Source organism: Mirounga angustirostris, unplaced genomic scaffold, assembly GCF_029215605.1.
Source record: "Mirounga angustirostris isolate CCGP_5_RB_7025 unplaced genomic scaffold, mMirAng1.0.hap1 SCAF_10, whole genome shotgun sequence".
Lineage (NCBI taxonomy): Eukaryota > Metazoa > Chordata > Mammalia > Carnivora > Phocidae > Mirounga > Mirounga angustirostris.
In genome coordinates, this window is record NW_026991718.1 from 21,240,023 (window position 1) to 21,265,255 (window position 25,233).

At 49.9% G+C, this 25,233-nt stretch overlaps 1 protein-coding gene across 1 annotated transcript in view; it reads left to right on the forward strand.

Annotated features, from left to right (window-relative positions):
• Positions 1-13,788, forward strand: part of DPYSL5 (dihydropyrimidinase like 5) — a 50,600-nt gene extending 36,812 nt beyond the window's left edge. The window contains exons 8-12 of the mRNA XM_045883726.1: positions 2,845-2,986; positions 4,174-4,316; positions 6,370-6,577; positions 11,715-11,883; positions 13,665-13,788. Coding sequence (XP_045739682.1) covers positions 2,845-2,986; positions 4,174-4,316; positions 6,370-6,577; positions 11,715-11,883; positions 13,665-13,750 — 748 coding nt within the window. The 3' untranslated portion in view covers positions 13,751-13,788. The remainder of the gene's footprint in view (positions 1-2,844; positions 2,987-4,173; positions 4,317-6,369; positions 6,578-11,714; positions 11,884-13,664) is intronic.
• Positions 13,789-25,233: the final 11,445 nt, after the last annotated feature.

The window sequence follows — 25,233 nt, forward strand, 5'->3', positions numbered from 1 at the left end:
TCTTTTTCCTTTTTTTATTGAAGTACAGTTGACACAGGATGCGACATTAGTTTCAGGAGTATAGCAGTGATCCGACAGCTCTGGGGCTTCCGCTGGGCTCACAGTGTAGCTATGACCTGTCACCATGCACCCCACCATCACAGTACCACTGACTAGGTGCCCCGTGCTGGGCCTTCCTTCCTGGTGACTTACTCATTCCAGAACTGGAAGCCCGTACCGCCCCTACCCTTCATGCATTGTGCCCATCCCGCCACCCCCTCCCTTCTGGCAACCATCAGTTCATTCTCTGTGTAAAATCTGATTTCTTAAAGGGGCCAGAAGTTTTTCATTTGAATATGTAAAATTTTAAAGGACTTCACAAAGCCAGTCATGTTTGAAAGTTTGTTTGTTTTTTTTGTAAAGATTTTATTTATTTGACAGAGAGAGGCACAGAGAGAGGGAACATAAGCAGAGGGAGTGGGAGAGGGAGAAGCAGATTCCCAGATGAACAAGGAGCCCGATGCGGGGCTCGATCCCAGGACCCTGGGATCAGGACCCGAGCCGAAGGCAGACACCTAACGACTGAGCCACCCAGGAGCCCCTGAAACTTCAGAGTATGGTTGGTGTGTCCTATCTCCTAGATTCAGGGCAGCACTAGGTGACCTCAAAAGCCCCTTTGGAGGGGGCACCTGGGTGGCTCAGTCAGTTAAGCATCTGCCTTCGGCTCAGGTCATGATCCCAGGGTCCTGGGTTACAGCCCTGCATCATCTTCCCTCTCCTTCTGCTGCTCCTCCCCCAACCCCTGCTCATGCTCTCGCTCTCTCTCAAATAAATAAATAAGAAATCTTAAAAAAAAAAAAAAAAACCTTCTGGAATGTGACCACATTATTCACACTTGCCCCAAGGGCACCTACTTGTGTGGGAATCTTTTTTGAAGGTGGGTGCTCAGTAAGACCTGGTTGAAGAATGGGAGTTGAGGTCCCTAACCCTCCGCTGGTGACTCTGACAGGCACCTCTTCTCATCTGATCCCTGCCTGGGCGTCTGGAAGACCCCTGAGAAGAAGGTGAAACTCTGTTGGGTTCGGCAGGCCCAGGGAACGTGGGCAGCCCTGAGACACCCTAGAACAAACCGTCTGCTGTGTGGAGAGTCCCTCCTGCGGTCTCTGAGAAGGCCCAGAGCAGCAGCTTTGGCTAAGGAAGACACCAGCCCATGCCTCAGGAAGAAGAAGTCATCTCACTGTGGATCTGGCCAAGGACATTAGTCATTTGGCAACAGCTGTGACTGATGAGCCCTGCCAGGCCCCCGCTAGAGACAGCCCAACATGCAGCCTGACCCCAAATCATCTGAGGACCTTACAAATATGGTCACCAAGCCAGTGAATGCCTTCTCCCAGAGTCCCCTTCTGACTTGAGCAGCCATCACAGCCCACGGGCACTCCCAAGGCTTTTTCGCCTCCTACAAATTAGATTCTCAGGGCTCCTGCTGTGCGGTCCCAGCAGTTGTCCCCCTCTCCCACATGACCCCCATGCTGCAGCCTGGACTCTGCCTGCCCTCCAACAGTGTTTCTTCCTGAGGTTGCCCCAGCCTGGGCAACGTGGGCACCCTTCCTCCTCCGCCCCACACCATCTCTGAGCCCTCGGCCTACTACAGAGATCTCTGAACGTGGCCCGGCTCTCTGCCGCCCTCATCTGGCAGAGTCTGCCGCCTCGTGCCCGACGGTCTCACTGTCCTGAGTTTCTAGCGAGCCCAGAACCCCCGGAGAGCCCCACCGCGCCATAGCCACCCGCAGCCTTGCATGGAGGCCAGCCTCAGTAACCGTCTGATGCTCACGGAGGGCAGGCGTGGTGAACTGGTTGACTTGCGCATCACGGCTGGGTTATGAAGGCAGACTTCTCTTCCATCTTGTACCTCCTTTCCCCAATTCTGCGCCATTGGAGCCCCCACGTCCAAGAAAGCTCCAGCTGCAAGTTATTTAGCAAAGCTTAACACTGGACCTGTGAATGTTTTGCCCAGCACATGCTTGTCGCCAGTGGGAACTGGTGGGGGTTGAGGAAGGAGATGAGAGGAAGTTGGCATCTGGGCCTGTGGCAAGTGCAACCACCTCACGCAAGCAAAATGCTAAGTTCAGTCTTTCTCTGGCCGCGGTCTTCACTCTTAAAAGTTGACGTCCCAGGCGCCTGGGTGGCTCAGTTGGTTAAACGACTGCCTTCGGCTCAGGTCATGATCCTGGAGTCCCGGGATCGAGTCCCGCATCGGGCTCCCTGCTCAGCAGGGAGTCTGCTTCTCCCTCTGACCCTCCCCCCTCTTGTGCTCTCTCTCTTTCATTCTCTCTCTCAAATAAATAAATAAAATCTTTAAAAAAAAAATTTTTAAATATTGTCAACTCTTCTAAAAAAAAAGTTGACGTCCCAAAGGCTCTTATCGGTGTCTCCTGTGACGTTGACAGGTGGTGTCACACTCAGCCCGTATTCCCATTCTGCATATGAGTCAACTGAGGTTCACACAGATTAAGTAACTTGTTAGAGGGGCGCCTGGGTGGCTCAGTCGTTAAGCATCTGCCTTCGGTTCAGGTCATGATCCCAGGGTCCTGGGATTGAGCCCCGCGTCGGGCTCCCTGCTCCTCAGGAAGTCTGCTTCTCCCTCTCCCACTCCCCCTGCTTGTGTTCCCTCTCTCGCTGTCTCTCTCTCTCTCTCTCTGTCAAATAAATAAAATCTTATAAAAAAAAAAGGTAACTTGTTAGAGATCATACTTCAGAGGTCAGCTTTGCCTGGGTCCCAAGGGAAGGCTTTTCCCCTGCATCTGTCCCCACCCTCTGGGACCCTGGCCCCCCTCCCTTACCAGTCACATCCTTCTCTCTATCCAGTGATACTCTGAACATTGTGGCATCAGATCACCGGCCTTTCACTACGAAGCAGAAAGCTATGGGCAAGGAGGACTTCACCAAGATCCCGCATGGAGTGAGTGGTGTGCAGGACCGCATGAGCGTCATCTGGGAGAGAGGAGTGGTATGTTCCAGGGACCCCTTCCTGCTCAAGTCCTAGCAAGTTTTCACTCTTTGGAGGGCTGCATCAATGGCTCCTTGTTTTACTCAAAAACAAAACCAAAAAGGTCTTCCCCGCCCCAAAACCCCCACCCCCATGCCCCCGCAAACAAAAAGGTAGTATGGCCTATTACAGAAATTTGGAAAATACAGAGAAGTATTAGGGGGAAAAATCCCCATAATTCCATTCTGAGAAATTAAATGATTAATATTTTGATATATTTCTTTCTAGTTCTATGTAGTGCTACATGTTATTTTAATAACTGGGTTCATCTTTTTTTTTCATATAACACTCTATCTTGAGTGTTTGCCTATATCAATAAAAATTCTTTTAAAACATCTTTTTGATTAGCTAAATAACATTTTGTCCAATGGAAGTACCACATTTGTTCATCCTTCCCTGATGTTTGGAACTTTGAGCTATTTCAAAATTTTGCACTTACAAATAATGCTGCAGAGAATTTCTTTGTTCATGAGTATATGTACTGTCAGCATTTCTAATTATTTCCTTAGGATAGATTTCTAGAAGCAGATTTCTGAGCCAAAGGATATGGACATTTTTAAGGCTCTTTATATATTTTGTCTAATTGCTTTTCAAAAAAGATAGGGACTAGGACTTCATTTGAATACCACCTGTTCTCCCCGTGAAGAATAAGTATTTTTGGTCAAAGTATGAGCCTAAGGAGATCTGAAGTCCTCAAGACTAAGCCACCAGCTCAGGGGGGCACAGGAGTGTCTGAGGAATCCCCCTTGAAGGGAGTCCATGGTTCTCTCCCTGCTGGGTGAGGCAGGAAGATGTTTTTGAAGAGAACAGAATATACGTCCCTTTGTGGATGAAGGGAGGCTACCGACCAATCCGTAGTGAGCATATGAGAAGAGCTGGTTGTACAAACAGGAGGTAGATTTCCACTGGATAGACAGCCTTTTGCAAAGGGCCCACTCACCATTGTTGCTGGATGAAGGAGTAAGGAATGAGCAAGGGCTGGGGACCAAGCCAACCAGGTTGGCTTGTTAGACATGGTGCCCACGTCATTGTCCTTCTAGGCACCACTGACCTGACCAACTAAAAGGCCACAGGCCCGAGGCAAGGGTGACCAGGGGTTTGAGGCACACGCGGGGCTTGGTTGACTTGACACTCCTGCAATGTTTCAGGTTGGAGGAAAGATGGATGAGAACCGTTTTGTGGCCGTTACCAGCTCCAATGCAGCAAAGATTCTCAACCTGTATCCCCGCAAGGGCCGCATCATCCCTGGAGCTGATGCCGACGTGGTGGTGTGGGATCCAGAAGCCACAAAGTAAAGCCTGCTGCTAGCTTCCAGGATGAGAGGGACATGGGGTTTTAAGGAACTTATATTACAAAACTCCACAAGCTTATTGTCTTTGCCCTGTGTTTAGCATAGCGAAGTCTGACCCTGAGGACCTGCCATGGTCTGGGCACTAGGAATGCAGCAATGAACAAAACAGTCTTTTTCTTGAGAGAGAGAGAGAGAGAGAGAGAGCAAGTGGGGAGGGGCAGAGGAGAAGGAGAGAGAGAATCTTAAGCAGGCTCCACATGCAGTGCAGAGCCTGACGCAGGGCTCGATCTCACAACCCTGAGATCATGCCTGAGCCGAAATCAAGAGTCAGATGCTTAACCAACCCCGAACCCGCTACAGTGCATCTCCATGCGCACAGCTCTTTACAGTATTTCAAAGCGGCTTCACATCAGTGAGCTCATTTGATTTCCATGCAGCCCCAAGAAACACTCATGCTGGAGTTTACATTTCCGTTTTCCTATTGAAGAAGCTAAGACCAGAGAGTAGAGGGCTCCCCACATCACAGAGCTAAGAAGCAGTTGAACCGGCTGGATACCCTGACACTCCAGGCTCTCCCACCCGCCCCCTGCTTCCCTCCTAGAGGGTGTTGGGTACTCCTGAGTGCACAGCGCTCGACAGCCGCAACATTAATGGCCACGAGCTGAGTGAATATATGGAGTGTCTCAGTAGTCACCATGCCACAGGATACAGAGCATGGTTTTTACTTAGAGATTCGGGCAGGGGAGATGGAAACCGTTTTTCCGTATTAAATTTCATTCAATCACTCAACAGATTTTTAAGTGCCACTCTTTCCAGGCACTTTTCCAGGTGCACAAGCTAGAAGTGACAAGATAGGCAAACATTGAATGGAATTTTGAAAATACAAAGTTGAATTGAAAAGAAAGCCAGGACTGTGTACCACCACCCGCCCTGATGCCAGGATACCCACGCTGTCTTCTCTGTAAGAGCATTCAAGAAGCTGTGTTCTGCATCCTGATGCCTGGGGCTGGTCCCTGCTGCTGTAGAGGTGTGGCTGTCATTGATCGCTAGTGGCAGAAAAACCCCTAGAGTTTGGGGGCACCTGGCTGGCGCAGTTGGTTAAACGTCGGACTCGGTTTCGGCTCAGGTTGTGATCTCAGGGTCGTGAGTCTGAGCCCCGCATCAGGCTCCATGCTCAGCACGGAGTCTGCTTGAGATTCTCTCTCCCTCTCCCTCTGCCCCTCTGCTCATCCTCTCTCTTTCTGTCTCAAAAATGAATAAATAAATCTAACCCCCCCCGCCCCACACACACAAACAACACTAGAGTTTAGCCCAGTTGATTAATTTCCTGGGGCTGCCCTAACCCTACCTCAGACTGGGGGAGTTTACACACCAGAAATTTATTTTCTCACAGTTCTGGAGGCTAGTCCAAGATCAAGGTGTCTGCAGGGTTCAGGAGGGTTGGTTTCATCTGAGGCCTCTCCCCTTGGGTTGTAAATGGCTGTCTTTCCCCTCTGTCTTCATATGGTCTTTCCTTTATAAATGTCTATGTCTGGTGTCTGAATTTCCTCTTCTTATAAAGACATCAGTCAGATTGGATTAGGGTCCACCCATATTACTTTTGACCTCATTTTACTTTAATTAGCTCTTTAAAAGCCCTATCTCTAAATGTAGGCACATTCAGAGACTGGGGATGAGGACTTCAGTATACAATTTTGGGGGGTAATACAATTCAACCTGCAACAACCAGCTTTGGGGGATCATTCCTTCCCACTGAGCATCCCCCCATCCCACTGAGCATCCTCCCTTCCTACTGAGCATCACCCTTTCCAACTGAGCATCACCCTATTCCACTGAGCATCTCCCCTTCCTACTGAACATCTCATCCCACTGAACATCACCCTTTCCCACTGAGCATTTCCCCTTCCCACTGAGCATCCTCCCTTCCCACTTTGAGCATCACCCCATTCTACTGAGCATCACCCCATCCCACTGAGCATCCCCCCATTCCACTGAGCTGAGACATCTTTACCTCTTCTCAGAGCTTTCTATCCCACCACTGCTTCTCCCGCAGGACCATTTCATCCAGCACCCAAGTGCAGGGAGGAGACTTCAACCTCTACGAGAACATGCGCTGCCATGGCGTCCCGCTGGTCACCATCAGCCGGGGGCGAGTCGTGTACGAGAATGGTGTCTTCATGTGTGCTGAGGGCACTGGCAAGTTCTATCCCCTGAGGTCCTTCCCGGACACTGTCTACAAGAAGCTAGTCCAGAGAGAAAAGGTAAGATGAGGGAAGGAGAAGGGTATGGGAAGAGGTTGAGGCCCCCTGTTGGGGAATTCTGTAATGACTGTATTAAATCTCAAAGATGTTCTCACTCTCTTCTCCCACTGAATCCTATTGCCTGGAATGGTCACTTTAGGAACAATTGAAAGAGCAGAAAGGGGTACCTATAACAAAGTAAAACATAGTGGGAACAGTCGCCAATTCCCCTGGAGCTAAGGGAATACTAAAGGCTGCTCACAGATGTCCCCAACATCTAGTCCCTGGGAGGATTCTTGCCCACCCTCCAGTGGAATTCCTGGCTTGGCCTGGGTTACCATATCTGCCCTGGAGTTGCTCTTTCCCTGAAACCTCCCCCTCCCTTGTGACTGTAGTAAGGTGGGTGGGATTTGCCAGGTTTGGACCCCCCCTCCCCCAGCACTGCTAATGGTCAGGCCAGGTCTGGAACAGTTCATATCTCAGGGGTCCCACCCAGTCCATGGATTCCATAAGCACCCTGTTCACTAAAGTTTTGGGCTTCTCATCCCCAGGGGTTCTGTCCTCCGAGTAGACACAGTTACCCAAAGGAAGCCTGGCTGTACCTTCATTGCTTGGGGATTGATTGTCCAGCCTTATCTTTGAGAGCTGGCCTGGAGAATCTGGCCCGAGTTCTTGCTGACAACGCCAGGTGCTGGGGACTGCAGGCCTGGCCTCTGGGCAGAGGTCGCAGATCATCAGGAGAGAACAGCTCTGACACCCTGAGAGCTGAAAGCATCATGCTGTTTCCTCTCCCATTAGTGTGGCTTCAGAAGGCTCCTGTCTAGATAGGGCGAGCGTTCTAGCACGACCGAGGGCCCAGCAGCTCTCCTGCCTAGGCCCTGGGATGCCGTGGTTGGAATCGTGGCACACTTAAGAGATGTTGATCTTTTTTTTTTTTTTTAATTTCCTCACCCAGCTTCCCCGGTGTTCTGTTCGTCTGTTCCTTTTGCCTAGTACATCCCAGTCCTCTGTACACAGCAGGTGCTCACTGTGTGTTCTGAAGAAAGTTCAGTGCAGATTTCTGGTAAACTGCTCAGCTCAGCCTTGTCTGCCAGCCGCTTGTCTGTGCAGGGGTGAGGCCCAGTAAAATGGTCTGTGTGTTTTTCAGCCAGAGGCCCTAAGTAGCAGCTGGTAGGGGCGCCTTTTCTGGACCCTTCCAGGTGACCTCCCTGCCCCCGCCCCACCCCCCATATTGTGGTCACTGTCCCAGGCCAGCATCAGCTTCCTACTCCCAGGCCCCATGCTCTCCACTCATCATCAGCTCTGGCTTCCAACAGGGACCAGAGATATAAAGGACCCTGACTGAAAATAGACTCAGCTGCCATATGACTGAGCCCTAGAAGTCTGCTCAATAGTATCTCAGGAATAGGGCTTTTAAGAGCTGCCTGGGGCTTGGCACACTTGCCATAAAATGATCATATGACCTCTCATCTTCGGCCAGACTTTCTTAGTCTCTTGGTTCTCTAGTCCTTTATGCCAAAGCCAAGCTTCTTTACTCGGTGCCTCAGGCCTCCCCTCCTTGTTCCCCTTCTCATTCCTTTCTGGAACCACCCAAAGGCTTTCAGGAGTAGCTGCTTCAGCCTGTGCCCTCCCAGCTGTTCTCTGAACACCCACTACTCTGGCTGGCCTGTGAAGCCCCAGCCCCGGAAGGAAGGTTCCACCGGGTGGGATGGGAGGCAAGTAGGCCTTTCTGCACTTTTCGGGGCCCTCACCAAGACTTCGTTCCACCCGAGTGTGGTCCTCAGTAGAGCCCCTCTGTACAAGTGCATTCACAAAAACTACAGCTTTCTTTCACAAACTGTGGTCCAGGCCTCCTGGGCTGGGAGGGGTGTGTGTGACAGGACAAGGGAAACGCCAGAGCAGGATAGTGCCAGTTTCCATTCCCCATCTTTGATTATCAGAAGTTTTTTTTAAGTATTAGTTATTTAAGTCATCTCTACACCCCACGTGGGGCTCAAACTCCCATCCCTGAGATCAAGAGTCACATGCTCCTCTGACTGAGCCAGCCAGGCGCCCCTGATTTCCAGATAGAATTTTAAGTGATCGGGCAAACTGGGAGTTCCGGGTTCCCAAAGGCACAGGAGGCAAACGTGATCGTGTCTGTGACCGCTGAGTTCCTCTTGATTCGCTGGCTTGCGGGGCCTTCAAGGTTCCACCATTGCCTGGTTCCTTCCCAGTCTCGATGAAGTAAGGGCATGTAAGACTGATATTTGAGAAGCAAGCATCTAGAGCGTCAGAGTAAACAGGGCATATGAACACCAGAAGATCAATCCTGCTGGCTTTTTCCATGTGTGAGGGCCCAGAGCTCTCAGGATGACGATTGATCCTTCTCTGCCAAAGGCCAACAAAGGAAGAAATCCAAAGCCAGATCTGCTGCGGGGGAGCAGACTTGGGCTACATGAAAACAAAACAAAACAAAACCATGACTTCAGTTATCACAGTGTTCAATCCAAAAGCAAGCTCAGGGTCTGTCGGGAGGTCAATAGTCCCATCTCCAGTGTGCTCCTCGGATGTGGACGGTGGCAGAGGCCTCAGCCAGCCTCTGGAAGGCGTACCGACAAGAGCCCGAAGAGGGAGGCATTCATACACCAGAATGTCTGACAAAGGGTGGCTGTCATTTTAAAAAGGAAACTGGAAAATAACATGTGTCGGTTAGGATGTGGAGAAACTGGGACCCTTATTCATTGCTGGCAGGAATGCGAAATGGTGCAGCCACTTTGGAAGACAGTTTGGCAGTTCCCCAAAAGTTAGATATTAGAGTTACCAAGTGAGCTCTACTCTTGGGTATAGCCTCAAGGGAAATCAAAATATATATCTACACAAAAGCTTTACGTAATGTTCATAGCAGCATTTGTAGAGGCCAAAAAGTGGATACAACTCAAATGTCCATCAGCTGTTGAATGGATAAACAGAATGAGGTATATCCATAGGGTAGAATATTATTGAGCCAGAAAAGGAAATGGAGTGCTAACAGATACTACACACCACGTATATGAGCCTTAAAAACCTGACGCTAAGTGAAAGAATCTAGTCACAAAAGACCACGTATTTTATGATCCCATTTATATGAAATGTCCAGAAGAAGGAAATCCGTAGACAGAAAACCCATCAGTGGTTACTCAGGGCTGGGTGCTGGGGAATGGGTGTGGGATTGCTTTTGGGGTGATGAAAATGTTTGGGAATGAGAAGGTTGTGGGAGTGGCCCAATGTTGTGAATATACACCTCTGAAACACCACTGAATTGTATACTTCATTAATTTTTTTTTTTTTTTGAGGAAGAGAGAGTGCGCGTGGTGGGGGGTGCCAGAGGGAGAGGGAGAGAATCTTAAGCAGACTCGGTGCTGAGCACAGAGCCCGACATGGGGCTTGATCTCACGACCCCGAGATCATGACCTGAGCAGAAATCAAGAGTTGGACACTTAACTGACTGAGCCACCCAGGGACCCCTGAATTATATACTTTAAAATGGCAAGTTTCGTGGTACATAAAGTATATTGCAATTTGAAAAAAAAAAAAGAATATCTGATGACAGTTCTGTGGTCTTTCCAAAAAAAGGTATTTTAGTCAGGAAATAGGTCAACAGAGGTCACAGAAAGTACTGTAAGCCCTTCTAAAAGCCAGCCTCATAAACGCGTGAGATGGATACCAATTCACAACATGTGGCTCCTCAGGCCCGCCAAGGTGGAGGAGCACCAGCTTCCAGGACTGATGTAAATTCAACCCAGGGTCTCTTTAACTGAAGCATTTATTACAATGACAATGTAAGGTTCCCAAGCAAAGGCCTGTTCTATTGCCTGTTGTCACAGCCTTTCTGTAAAAGAACGCACGTATGCAGTAAAAGGAAACTAACAAAAAAATCTCATTTTCCAAAAATGATGAATGATCGGCCCCTAAAGAGCATGGGCCTCGGGGAAGAAAGCATCTCAGTGGAGGGTTTGGTGTGCAGCCAGTAGTGAGGGGGCTGCCAGCAGCCGGGGTGTGGCCTGCCAGGGTCACTCGCTCAGGATTCAGCCAGCCCGTGCTTCTACGAACCCCACCCCCCGCCCGGGACCCCGGCCTCCAAAGCCAGGATGCCAAAGTGCAGCCCCGTAAAGGCCGAAACAGTTCAGACCAGGCTTGACATTCTGAGGGTTGAGCTAAACTATGGCTCTGTTGTGGGAGAATATAAAGGACTATGTATGTAGGCGGAAGCTCCTTCAAGAAATTCCCCGTATGTGTTGTTTTTCAACAAGATTTTCAGTAAGCAGCAAGCAGCAAGGAGGTTGAGGTTCTGTCCCTGACGAGTGCCTGGGGAGCAGATCATCTACACTGCTGCGTCAGACCCTGTGTGCCCACTCCAACTCACTCTGTCCTCCTCACGGTAGCACCTTCTAACGTGAACAAGCACACGTAAGTGACCTCTGCCATAATTAGGGCTGCTGGTCCTTTAGGTCACTTGCCACGTGCCAGAGCTGTTCTGAGAGCTTTATGTATATTAATCCATTTGATCTCGTAACAATTCTATATGTAATGCTAATAGGTACTATCTTCATCCTAATTTGACAAATAAGGAAACAGACACAGAGAGATTAGATAACTTGCATAAGGTCGCAGAGCTGGGATTGGAACCCATACTGGATGCAGAACATAGGCTCTTAACTTTACTGCCTTTGTGAGTACAAAACTAATTAGTATTGCCACGGGGGTGGGGGGGATTCTCATCTCCAAATCAGCTATATTTTGCTTCTGTCCCCATAGAGTTGTCAGGTCACAGTAAAAGGCATGGCCTCTTGGGAGCCTGGCAAGAGAGGGGATAGCATTGCTCCAGGTGAGGGGAATACCCCAGAAATCTGCCCGCTACCTTGGAAAGGATTCTGCCAATATTGAGGGGGAGCCCACAGGGGCCCCCGTATGCAAGCGTGCATACCTGCGCTCACACACACTGTTTAGGAGAGAAGAGAATCCTCCTCTCCCTGAGCTCCAGATGTAAGGAACTTTTGTCACATCCAGTCATTTGGGTCCTGAGCGGAGTGGCAGCACCCAACCTCCTGTCAGCCATCGAGGCGGCTCTGGTGGCGATGGCGTCTGGGCTCTGACAGTGTCCTCTTTTCCCGTTTTCTCCTTCTCCGTCCTTCACTAGACCTTAAAGGTTAGGGGAGTGGACCGTACGCCCTACCTGGGGGATGTAGCCATCGTTGTGCATCCTGGGAAAAAGGAGATGGGCACGCCACTCGCAGACACCCCCACCCGGCCCGTTACCCGACACGGGGGCATGAGGGACCTTCATGAGTCCAGCTTCAGCCTCTCTGGTAAGAGCAGGGGCCACTCCGCCTGGGACCTGCGTCTCTCCCGCAGTGGGGTAGCAGGAGCTGAGGGACTTCTGCAGCGTTTCCTCTCCCTCTTCTCCCCTGCCCTGGCCCCCGCATGTCTAGAGATGAGTGCCGGGTCCCACAGTAGAGACGCAGCAACATTAGGAGGGGCGGGAGGGCTCTCCAGGTCACTGGGCACCAGCCACTCCAAGAGGGCACAGCTTGTCTGGTGCTCCTCTCCCCATGGCTTCTAAGTCCACATACTTTTTTTATTTTTCCGCTTGAAACATCTTGAGGGCTCTGCACACAGTGGGTGCCCTGGGGATGATCAGAGCTCAGAAGGGTTAACCCTCTGTGCTACGTGGGACTGCACCCCCACTGCAGTCTCTCCGTCCCCGTCCCTGCTCCTCACCAGCCTCTGAAAGAGGTGTTTCCCTTATTCCCTTTCCTCTCACCCCAGCCCCATGTTTGCCCCTCCAGCACCTTCTTTTTTGCCAACAATTGTAATGCATGTGATACCATAGATGATACATGGGGTGTGTCTGTGCTCTGGGACTTTATTTATCCCAGGCACTCTGCAGTAGTGAAAGGTGGGGGTCATTGCCACAAAAACGGTAGCCCTCCCAGAGAACGAGCAAGGCTATAAGGTGGCCTGGTCCTGCAGGCAGCTCTGACGGATGCTGGGACCCCCACTTGAAGAGGGCAGGGCCAAGTCTCCCTGAACTCGCTGAGTGGCCTTCGGAACCAGACCAGGTGGAGGCCTGGCATCGCTCTGCAAGGGCCACACTGGGGCCTGAACGGTGAAAGGAGCAAGATCCAGATCCTTCCACACAGGGCGTGGCATTTACTGGTACATACAAGCTGTCCTAATACGAGAGGCCGAGGAGTACCGAGGGAGGAGGGCTGCCCCCCGAGCTTCCTCTGTGCCCCCCTATGTGCTGGGGGCAGCTCAGGTCAAAGGACACATGCTTCCTGTTTTGAGGACCTTGCAGTTGGGGTGGGGGTCCTCTCCATCCTCAGAGCCAGTCTCGTTGCCATGATAACTGTTCCCCCACCCTGAGGGCCACAGTGACAAGACACGGGTGCTGGGAGTCACAGAAATCCGTGGTGTGGACTGCATTCCGCCCTTCAGGCGTCAGCCACGCCCGGAGAAGCCTCAGGGCGCTCAGAGCTGTGGGCGCACCGGCCAGTGGCTTCTGCCACATCTCAGGGCACGATGTCTCTCAGACTCAGCAGATATCAGGCGTCCTCCCACCTTCCTTCCACCCAGCCTTGTCTGTTCTGGATGGGCTGGACTGAAGAAGGTCCCACTCACCCCCTGGGACACCAAGCCTCTTTTTTCTAAGTCTTGGGATTTCAAGACGCTGGGCCCTTGGGGTGTGGTCCTTTGGTTTTCCAGAACAATGGAGTGCCCAGCCTTCTCCCTGTTGTACTCACTGGGGTGTGTGTACAAAGGTCCACATGCTGACGGGCTGATTCGTGGTCTGTGTGCACCACAAAAGCCCACATTCCCAGGCTTGGGAGCGAAGGTGGCAGAGGCCCTGAATCAGAAAGACCCGGGTTCAAATCCAGGCGCTACCACTTACACACCCTGTAACCCTGGGCGAGTCACTTAACTTCCCTGAGCCTCGGTGTGCTCATCTGGAAAATGGGCTGGAGCTGTGAGGCTTCGGTTAGAGCATACCCACAGAGGGCTTACCAGCCTCCCCCGCCGGATGGTGGCTGTGCGTTTATAACCCGGGCGAGAGCCGCCGAGCTCACCCTCTGCTTCCTTCCTGCAGGTTCTCAAATCGACGACCACGTTCCAAAGCGAGCTTCGGCTCGGATCCTCGCTCCCCCCGGAGGCAGGTCAAGCGGCATTTGGTAAAGGCACTGACCAGCCCCCCAAGTGAGGACGCACCACTGCCACCAGCCCGCACACCCTCCGGCCACGGCTGCAGGGGGCGGGAGAGGCTGGGCCGGGCGGCACACCACCTGAGGGGGCCACGGGACCCGGGGAGCCCTCCCCATGTCTGACCCGTGATTCACTGTGCTTCGAGCCAACCCGAACAGGCACTTTGAGATGTGTTCCTCCCGCTGCAGTCCTTTCCTGCCTTGGCCCCGGCAGGCTTTTTCGGGGGCCCAGGAAAGCCACACTATGCACCGAGCCCACTGCATAGAGCCCAGCCCAGCCCCTCCTCTCACCCCCCCGCCACGTGCTGGCCTTTAGTGCCCTGCCCCCTGGCCGACCCACCAGCTGTCCGGAGCACTTTAGCAGGTGGGTGTTGGAGGAAAAGGACCCCCTCCCCCGCAGGAGGCCCTGTGGTCACTTTTCCCAAGTCAGACCGCTGTTGGCTCCCCAGCCATGCCCAGGGTGTCCCGTTCCTCCTGACTCAACGCTGGCCCCTGTGTGCGTGTGGTGGGGACACTCTGCACCCTTTGCCAGCTTCTTCCTCCTCCCACCCCAGCCTCTGGGAGTCACAGGCCCCCAGGGGCTCGCTGGGCGGGGCACGGGGCTGGTGCCAGGCGCGTGTACATGATTTTGTTTTGCACGTTTGGTTTGCGCAGTGGTTTGGTTTGACTTGTTTGTGCATCCTGTGAAGAATAACGGTGCTTCGTGTCACTAGCATAGCATAGAAACAGGAGTAGATGTGGACCTTAAGAGACGCTGCACTCGACGCCGACCAGACAGCCTAGGGCACAGACGAGGAGCGGGGCGAGGTGCCGGGCTCACGGGCCCTTCTTCTGCCCACCCGGAGTCTTCCAGGCTGCCGCGGCCCTGTCCCAGGCCCTCCTCCCCTCCCCCCACCAATCCTGGGGTAGTTGTCTACATTCTGGGTGGGGGGCCCAGTACGCCAGCCCTGGGGACCTCCGGGGAGCAGAGTCGCCCCTCCCAGCACTAACACCCCCAAACACCCGGCTTCCTGTAAACTCCCCCCACTGGACAGAGGCCCAGCCGCTCCTCCCGTGTGATTGGCAAGAGGCCTCACGCCTGCTGAGAGAGGGGGAGCAGGACTCGGGAGTGAGCGGGCTAGAGGCCGGGGAAGGAGGCCAGGCCAGCGGCACCAGGCCGGAGAACCCACCTTGCCGCACAGGTGCTGTGGCCTCCTGGGCTCAACACCTCCCCTTTCCCTGCTCGTGGCCTCCGTCTCCTCCCACGTCCAGTTGGGCTCTCCCTGCCTCGGATGCCCCGGGAGGTTTCCAAGGAAACGCTAGAGGCTGGGTGATCATCCACCCCGAGTGAGCTGGGAGGCATCCCAGCCACCTGCCCTTCTTAAGCCTTGCCCTCCGGGCAGGGAATTGATTTCATGTTGCACATTCGCTTTGCGCACCCCGCGCTTGCCCTGGGGCTCTTGGGCTGGTGGTCCTACCCTGCACATTTTTTCAGTGCTTTACATGCTTTCAAAGCACTTCCATATACGAGCTCTCGATTGCTCCACCCGACTGCAGAGCATGTGTTATTCTCCCCATTTCACAGATGAAGCCCAGAAAGTTTAAGCCTTCTGACCCCACGAGTGTCCATGACGACCCTTAAGAGCTTGGCTCGTCTACCCTAGCTGTGGAAAGGAAGAGTGGGGGGACGTCTCTTGTAGATCCCACCTGAGAATTGAACCATCCAGAAGACTTACTCCCGTGGTAGGCATTCTGCTTTGTTTTGCACAGGTAGATAGATCTTTCTCATAAACCAGCTAACGCCTATTCACTCTCTGAGCCAGCACTAGTTAAATGTTGGGGGGCTTGCCCTGTGACTTGAGTTGCCTCCACATCCTCCCTTCTTGCTCATCTTCCTCACTTAGGAGCTGAAAGGACAGAGACGGTACCCCAGGGAGCAGAAGCAACAAAGGCACTCATGGGGGGTGGCAGCCACGGGGATAGTAGGTAGAGATCTGGGCCTAGGAAACCATGACACGGACCCCTCGGTACAACGCACATCATCCTGTTTATCCCAGCCCGTTGCTGGGTCGTGGGCCTTGGGCAGATGCCAAAGAGCCGAGCAGTGGTGGCAGCCGGAGGGCACAGCATCCCTGCTTGGGCTAAGAAAGCTTTACCTTCTCTGAGTGCCTCCGCCCGAGAGATGCATGGTCCATGGGATGGCTCTGGGAGACCACATCTTGGAGTGGTCCACAGTAGGCCTTCCACTTCATCTTACCCCCCCTCCACACACACATACCCCCCGATCCTTTCACAGACCCCACCCTTGCCCAGGAGCTTCTAGATGAAAATCAGAAGGAGGTTCAAGGGACCAAAGGAACGGTCAGCCCCACCCCCACCCCCCCCACTCCTTGCCCCTGTGCAGAGCTCCAGCCAGCTCCATCAGCAGCCCCACCGCTCCTGGTTGGAATGACAAGGGTCTCTGGTTGCCCTGAATGCAGCTCTCAAACTGGTCTTGTACTTGCTGAATAAATACTGTTGTTCTTGCCTTAGCTGCTCTCTAGGTTTGTGGGATTAAGTGACCAGAAAATTGTGCTACCGTGTGTGCGTGTGTGCCTGTGTGTAGTGCTAGGAGTCCCCAGTAGGTCTCTGTCAAGCCAATGCCGTGATGAGGGCTTTTCCAATACTGACCCCGAAACCACAGAAGCACGCGAAAACCCCAACCCCCTCCTGCTGCCCCGGGCGGCAGGCACAGCCTGGGGTCGGGACGGAGCCTCCAGCACCCAAGTGACTTCTCACTCCTCTGTAAACGTCATGGTGCTAAGATTGTGTCAACCCCAAGACGACACATGGTCCTGTGCTCTGGCCACCTGTTTGAGGCAAAGACAAAACAGCCCGACACATTGTGTTCTGGTGCAGGTTTGTATTAAACCGTAGCTACTTCTCACTTGGTCTCCGTTGTGTTTCTTCCAAAGAAGAGAGAGTTTGGCAGGGGACCTCCTCCCCAGTGGCAGGGGCAGACCTCAGTTGCTAAGAAAACGCAGCTTTGGTTCTTCACTCGTACTGGGGGTCAGGTAGCCTCTCACCGGGAGGCCTGAGCAGAGTCTGCAGGGAAAAACAGCTGAGAGGTGAGAGCCTCGGTGCCCAGTCCTCCTGGTGGGAACAAAATCAAGGCTTCTGGAGCCAGATTCCCAGAACAAGGTTGCTGAGTTAACTGAAACAGGGATAACTGGGGGAAAGCATTACATACAAAAGGCGGGGAAACTAGGCTTTCCCCACTTACCCGTTGTTGCCTATTCTTGGCTACCATTTTGGAAACCCATAGCCCCCTCTTTACACAGTGGAACTCTTGGCCGATGGAGCTGTGGCCTCATAAGATCACAGGACAGAGGGCTGTCCCAAGGCCAGTGTGTCTTTGAAGGACCTCCAGGCTACTCTCTGGTTCTCCAGAACCGCCCCGCCTTTGGATTGGTCTACTGTACCCTCCAACCCCTTCCACCTGCACCAAGACTCCTCTGCCCTCTCTCTAGATCTCAGCCAGCTGTTGGAAGGGATTATTGGATCAAATACTATAGGGTCACTTGTACTTATTTCTTAGCCCCCAGAGATAAAACCCCAATGAGGGAATTTTAGGCAGTGTACAAAATCGTTGGTGGCAAGGGAATTTTCCCAGCTTTCACCAAATAAACAACTCTGCAAATAAGACCACGACCAAAAGTAATACCCTGGGTGCTGCATTTGGGGCAAAGCAGTTGGCTATTATGAAATGAGCCGTATGTACTAGCTCCAGTGGGGTTTCTGAGCCAGTATTACCTGGCTTGTGAAGGATGCCGAGTCCCTGGGATGGGACTGGGCCAAAGTGTCTGTGTTAGCCTGATTTCCCATAACGTGAGAACACACCAGAATTTGATTAACTGCCAAAAATACACAGCTTCAAGCGTTTGGATGAAAACTAATGTGGCCATATGTTTGCCAGGCCATGTGTACCGTATGGGGTGATTGATAGAGAAAAAAAACAAGACACCCAGAAAGACACAGCAGGCCTTTGTGTGCATGTAGTTGAGGGAAAACAAAAAACCACAGACTTTAAAATAAGGCAGTCTACTAAGATCATTTATAGGATTATCTGCATTCAGGGAAACCTCACCAGCCACGGGCTGGGCAACTTTCACCCTCAGTCTCTTTACTCAGAATTACAGGAGGACTTTTTTTTTTTTTTAGATTTTATTTATTTATTTGAAAGAGAGAGCGAGAGAGCGAAGCACAAGCAGGGGGAGCGGCAGAGGGAGATGGAGAAGCAGGCTCCCTGCTGAGCAGGGAGCCTGATGTGGGGCTCGATCCCAGGACCCTGGGATCAGGACCTGAGCCAAAGGCAGACGCTTAACTGACTGAGCCACCCAGGTGCCCCCAGGAGGACTTTTTTACAAAAGTATAACCCAACACTAAGAATTGCCTTGTAGTTGGTGGAGATGGGAGAGTCTCATAACACCCCAGGTCTAAAGAAGAAACCTCGTGATACACAGGGAGGGGAGACCTTACAGTGCTAGGTTAATAAAATATTATTTGACGGTGTTGTTGATAACATATTTGAAAGGGTTTTAGTGCTTTCCCACTAAAACGAAAGGATCTAACATTCTGTTGAGACTTGATACCATCTTAAAATGGAAGCAGACTTCTTCATTTCTTTCCCTGGTATATTTATGAACCACACATTTATACCTGCAGGGATCTTGTCCTGGTTGTCCCAGGATAGTTCTGGGTTAAGTCTATTGCTCCAGAATAATTATGAATCGTGCCCCCTTTCATATATGTCATGCTTTGGGCAGTAAATCCTATAGCCACCTCATGCATGCCTATTTATTTGTCAGGCCATTCATATGCCTGTCCAGGAGTTAAAGAGTTGTCCACCACTGAAAGATGAGGGGCAGGGCATCGCGGGAGGTGGGGAAAATGGGTCCTTCTGCAGGAAGTGGGGACAAGGGTGTCCTGTGACAAGCCCTGAGTCTTCACAGCTCCAGGAGGTTTCTTTTATATATATATATATTTTTTTAATTTTATTTATTTTTGAGAGAGAGAGAATGACAGAGAGAATGAGAGGGGTGAGGTTCGGAGGGAGAAGCAGACTCCCTGCTAAGCAGGGAGCCCGATGCGGGACTCGATCCCGGGACTCCAGGATCATGTCCTGAGCTGAAAGCAGTCGCTTAACCAACTGAGCCACCCAGGCGCCCTCCAGGAGGTTTCATGAGGTCTCAGTGGCTGTGGATACAGCAGAGCGGTGAAGGTCAAGGGCACTTCCCTAAGCTTTTCAGTTTAGCTTATAAATTTACTGTTCCATTAAAAATGGTCAGTCTAGGGGCGCCTGGGTGGCTCAGTCGTTAAGCGTCTGCCTTCAGCTCAGGTCATGATCCCAGGGTCCTGGGATCGAGCCCCGCATCGGGCTCCCTGCTCCGCGGGAAGCCTGCTTCTCCCTTTCCTGCTCCCCCTGCTTGTGTTCCTCTCTTGCTGTGTCTCTCTCTGTCAAATAAATAAACAAATCTTTAAAAAAAAAAAAAATGGTCAGTCTATCAACTTTTATCATTTACTTTTAAGGGGACTTTGATCCCATTGATCCACTTAATTGGACACTTTACAACATTTACAACATTTCTAACTACATTTGAAATTCTACTTCCTTTTTAAGAATCTTTCCTAAGTGCTAAATAATTACTGCTAGTCTAACCAATGAAATCCATAAACATAGTGAACTTAGAGGTTCATTAGCTATTTCGGTGCCAAACATAAACTTAGATTCCATCTCGAAGTTCTAAATCTTAAGGTACACATTTTAAATTAGTTAAGGGGCGCTCACTCTACCAGGCCCTAATTTTTTTACAAGTACACAAAATACCTAACGTGCAGATTCTCTCAACACAAAATTGTTAATACTATGGTTTGGGTTTGTTAAAGTCTTTCTTTTCTCAATTCTATCCTTGTGCCAAGTCTAAGTTCCCACTGGGCTTTGGCTGGGAGTCCTGGCACCTAAGAGGATGTGAGGGAGGCCTGCTTCCTCGCTCCATTCAAGTGGCTCGGATTTCCAAAGTGATGTACCAGATTTTCACTTTACCACTACCTGGCCCATCTACACCAACCACATAGTTATTAGCGCAAGATTTACATGTAAGTTCCAGCCAAATGAATTCTGCTTCCTTTTACATTTTTTTGACTACATTAGATCCTTTGTATTTTAAGGTTTCTTTAAATTTTAACTTAACAAATTCTGGCCTTGTAGAGCTTTCTTTTAAAAATAGGCTTTATTTTTTTTAGAACAGTTTTTGATTTACAGAAAATGAAAAGATAGTACAGAGAGTTCCTGCATACCCTCCACGCAGCTTTCCCTCTTATTAACATTTTACATTCATGTGGCACTTTTGTTACAATTAATGAACCAATACTGATACATTCTCATTCACTAAAACCCATACTTTAGGGGCGCCTGGGTGGTTCAGTTGGCTAGGTGTCTGCCATCAGCTCGGGTCGTGGCCCCGGGGTCCTGGGATCCAAGCCCCATGGCCGCTCCTTGCTCAGCGGGGAGCCTGCTTCTCCCTCTGCCTCTACCTGCCATTCCCCCTGCTTGTGCTCTCTCTCTCTCTCTGTGTCACATACATAAATAAGTAAATCTTTTTTAAAAAATGCAACTTTCTTAGCAACTAAACATATATGGCATACTATGTATTGTACTAAATTTTGTAGGCATTTGCTAAATGATTCTCCTAGCTATGACTTCTTTTTTATTCAGTAACCGCTGCAAAGTCTTTAATTTGACTATGGGAGATCAAGAAGATACTGGTATCATAGAATGGCACATGATTAACAAGAAATATTCACATTAAATACAGGCTCTTGAGGTTTTACCTGAACTCTTGACTCCTGTGTCAAAATGTAGACATCTACATGCGCACAAATGCACGCATGCACACACACACTATTTTTATTTTCACTATATAACCCCAATTTCATAAAGTCTTTGGAAATACTTTTGCATAAATACAAGGTATCTATTACCTTAATGCTACTTGAATTCAAATTTCCAAAATCCAGTTAGAATTCTAGGACACCAAGCAGATAAAGTTAATAAGCTAATGTTGGGGAAACATGTATTATTATTATTATTTTTTAGAAGTGGGGGGTCAGAGGGGAGGGGCAGAGGGAGAGGAGAGAGAGAATCAAGCAGATTCCCCACTGAGCGGGGAGCCTGATGGAGGGCTTGAACTCATGACCTTTGAGATCATGACCTGGGCCAAAATCAGGAGTCAGATGCTTAACCGACTGAGCCACCCAGGCGCCCCAACATATATTATTCTTTTAATGCCACACAGGAAGTTAAGTTGAAACTTTTCTATGGATTTATATAATTTTGGATTATATGAGTTTTAGTGAATGAATTGATAAGACATTTTTCCAGTTGTAGCACATTTCAGTCTCAATATCTTTCACTACTATCAAACCCCCGTGTCTTACATCATATTTACAAAAATGCTTTAGCTCTTTCATTTTAGAGCAGAAATTCAAATTCATGTTGAAATCAGTTATGCCATATCCAAAATCCCTGATTTCACGTTGTAGATTATCACCTCGGGGGGGAAAGCAAAATTACATTAAAAAAAAACGAACTCATTGAATTTCCCAGCTGAAACATTATATAGTATGTTTTACATACCTTTTGAATTTATGAGGCAGTTAATCCTGAATTCCCAAATTTGAAACTACTTTATTTTTAATTTTTTTTTTAAGTTTTATTTATTTGACAGAGAAAGGCACAGCGAGAGAGAGGGAACACAAGCAGGGCGAGTGGGAGTGGGAGAAGCAGGCTTCCCACCGAGCACGGAGCCTGATGTGGGGCTCGATCCCAGGACTCTGGGGTCATGACCCGAGCTGAAGGCAGACGCTTAACGACTGAGCCACCCAGGCGCCCCTGAAACAGTATTTTAAAACAGCTATAAGAGTTATAAATGATCCTCTTACCAATAAAAGGAGTGGAGGTCACTGGGTCAACTACCAACTTTCTATTAAAGTCTTTGCCTTGCGGCGCCTGGGTGTCTCAGTCGTTAAGCGTCTGCCTTCGGCTCATGTCATGGTCCCAGGGTCCTGGGATCAAGCCCCGCATCGGGCTCCCTGCTCCTCTCCCACTCCCCCTGCTTGTGTTCCCTCTCTCGCTGTGTCTGTCAACTAAATAAATAAAAATCTAAGGAAAAAAAAAAAAGATTCTGTCTCTCTGCAACTTGTGCCCCTTTCCCCTAGCTCTTCTCTCTGGGGGTACACAGAACAAACAACCATCTCATTCAACGCATCTTATCTCTAAGAGTTCTCAAACATCAGCATGGGCCAGAATCACCTGGAGGCTTTATTTAAACACAGCTTGCCAGGCTTCACCACCCCCCCACCCCCACCCCCACCCCCACCCCACAGTTTCTGACTCAGTAGGTCTGGTATGGGGCCTGAGAGTGTGCATTTCTAACAAGTTTTCAGGCGTGCTGAGAACCACTGCTAAGCAAACAGCTCCCCTTCCCTCGGCTGTCCTCCCAAGGCAGTTTCTACACGCCGCTTACCCTCATCTTAAAACTTGGCACCAAGCCTCCAGAATGGAGGTTACGATCCTCACAAGCCAAAGACTTCCAGCCTGGGGAGGAGCAAGGAACAGCCGAAAAGGCAAAGGGTGGTGGGAAAGTGAATCTCTAAGCAATGACCTCCTTTGGAGGGCAAGTGCCTTCAGTTCCTAGGCAGCCAGAGCAGCAGCTGTAAGCTGAAAATGCCAGGAAGCGATCTCTTCACCTGCCCCTCTCCACTGCTAGCCTGGCCTCTTTCTACCCTGTCTCTGCCTTGTTTGGCTTTTCCCGGCTCCCTAAAAATCCTGAGTCAATGGGATGGCCCCTGACCACCGTAGTAGTACCCATAAAGGCCTCCAGGTGGCGCTTTAAGCTCATCAGTGGCTGCTTTTTCCTCTTAAAGGTGCCACGCCGACCTAACCTAGAGCAGGTAAGGCCCCCGGAAAGGCAGACACATGCAGGTTACCATGGCCTCAGTCCCAGCCCCCAGAGTAGCTGGGGATCGGGTCAGTCTTGAGTGTGAATGAGGGGTCAGAGCGGCACTTCTGCCAGGAGAACCCCTGGGGCCAATCTCAGGGTTTAGGTTAGGGTTGCCAGATTTAGCAAATAAAAATACAGGATGTTCGATTAAATTTGAGTTTCAGATAACAAATAATTTTTAGGTTTTCCTTCATGTAGATGTGTCTCAAGTAGTGTGTGTGGCATACTTATACTAAAAAACTATTTGTTGTTTAACTGAAATTCAAATTTAACTAGGCATCTTGCATTTATTTATCTGGCAACTCTAGTTTAGGTTTACTCACCATTTTCCGCCTTCTACAACATGCATGCTTATGGAATACGTGCCAGGCATGTGTTAAATACTACAAAAGGAAGCAAGTGTGGTTCTTGCATTTACAGATTAGTTTGGGGAAAAGACATATTGACAAATAATTATAGTACAGAAAGTGTAGGAAACAACGTCACCATGGAAGAAGTTCGGGTTTTGGTTTTGGATTTAGGTTCAAACCATGCTTCTAATGTTCACTAGCTGTGTGATCTTAGCCAAGTTCATTAACCTCTCTGGGCTTCAGTTGTTTATTGCAAAATAATCCAGTGAATCCCAGCCTTGATTACCCACCTGATCGTCATGGTGGGCATTTTCCACAAAAAGCAGAGTAACATCTTGCAATCCAAGCCACTGGTCTGGAGTTGCTGTTCATTCTGAATACAATACGTCAGTAATGTTCACAGGAGGTTTGTCTTAAGATCTTTGCAAATTCTACGTTTGCATATTGGCTTCCATATAATTTAATAGGCTATAACTGATGGGGAGATCAAGTGACCTCCTGACCCTCGGGAAAGTTTGCTTATTACTCATAGTTACCATTTATTTGGGTATTTATTGTGTGTGCGGCACTGCTAGGCATTTTTCATACATTATCTCATTTAACCATCACAACAATAGATGAGAAAAACCATAGCCAGGAAGTATCAGCCCCAATGCTTATGCAACACCCCCAGGGTAGAGGGCTAGAGTCACTCCCTAGATAAGGACTCAACTGCTCAGGTCATGTGATTAGAATTCATCCCTCAGCAAATTTACATATTACTTTACACAGTTGTAAATTTTATTTTATTTTTTTATTTATCTGAGAGAGAATGGGAGACAGAGAGCATGAGAGGGGGAGGATCAGAGGGAGAAGCAGGCTCCCCGCTGAGCAGGGAGTCCGATGCAGGACTCGATCCCGGGACTCGATCCCGGGACTCGATCCCGGGACTCCAGGATCATGACCTGAGCCGAAGGCAGTTGCTTAACCAACTGAGCCACCCAGGCGCCCCACACAGTTGTAAATTTTAAAACCATGTCAAGGGTTTCCTATGTGTGGGAATCAGTCCTATTTGAGAGCCTGTTCCACTTTCAGCAAGTTTCAAATGAATCATGAATATTGAGAGCTGGGGGAGCTACTTGGGTTGGAGATACAGCCCCAGGAGTCACAGGAATAGATGAGACCACTCAGGGAGTATGTATAGAAGAAGGAGAGAGAAAAATGAGATGGGAACCCAGGGAATCATCAGTGTCCAAGGGCAGATTTAGGGAGCAAGGGAAAATGGAAAAAGAAACAACAAAAAATCAGGAGGACCCATGGTTCCCTGGTGAATGGCCAATTCCGGGGGGGGGGGGGACAGGCAGGAAAGGTACAAGATGAGCCCAGAACATCTTGTGTCAGAAAGCAAGGAAATGTTCAAAGAATGATGAAAACAAATCCAAAGGGCACAAGAACCAACTTGGAATTTCTTCCGCTGGCCAAATCTGTGACAAATTGTGTGTCAAAACAAATAATTATAGGACAGGATTATAACCCACTGGGAGAAAAAGATCCCTGGCGATGCTAATGTAAGTAAATGGGAGTGGGTCTGAGCCCTAAACCAGAAACTGGCAACATGTGCCCGGCTGCTCTTCAGAATTGCTATGAACTGTAACTGATGTGTTTGCCTTCTGCTTTTCTCCTTTTTGAGATGATAATGTCCATAGCAATAATCCCATGCCTGGGCTGCTAGTGTATGCTGGGGGTATATGAGGCACGTGATGTGTTTCCTTACTTTGCAAGTTCTTCAGATCAAGACGATTGATACTCAGTGAGCTACACCCAAGGAACTGGACCTGAAGAGCCATACCCACACGGGGATTTAAGTGATGGGATCCTGGACTTCAAGCTGGTGCTGTCATGGAATGAGCCTTGGGGTCTTGGGGGAGGGGATGAATATATTCTGCATTGAACGGGATGTGGATTGTTGTCATCAGAGGGTAGGGTGTGGCAGATTGTCATTTCCAAAGATGACTTCAACAGTCTCTCCCATCCATATGCTCTTATTATATGACTTGGACATCCCTCCCATTAAGAGGTGGGGTCTATGCTCCCTCTCCTTGATCTTA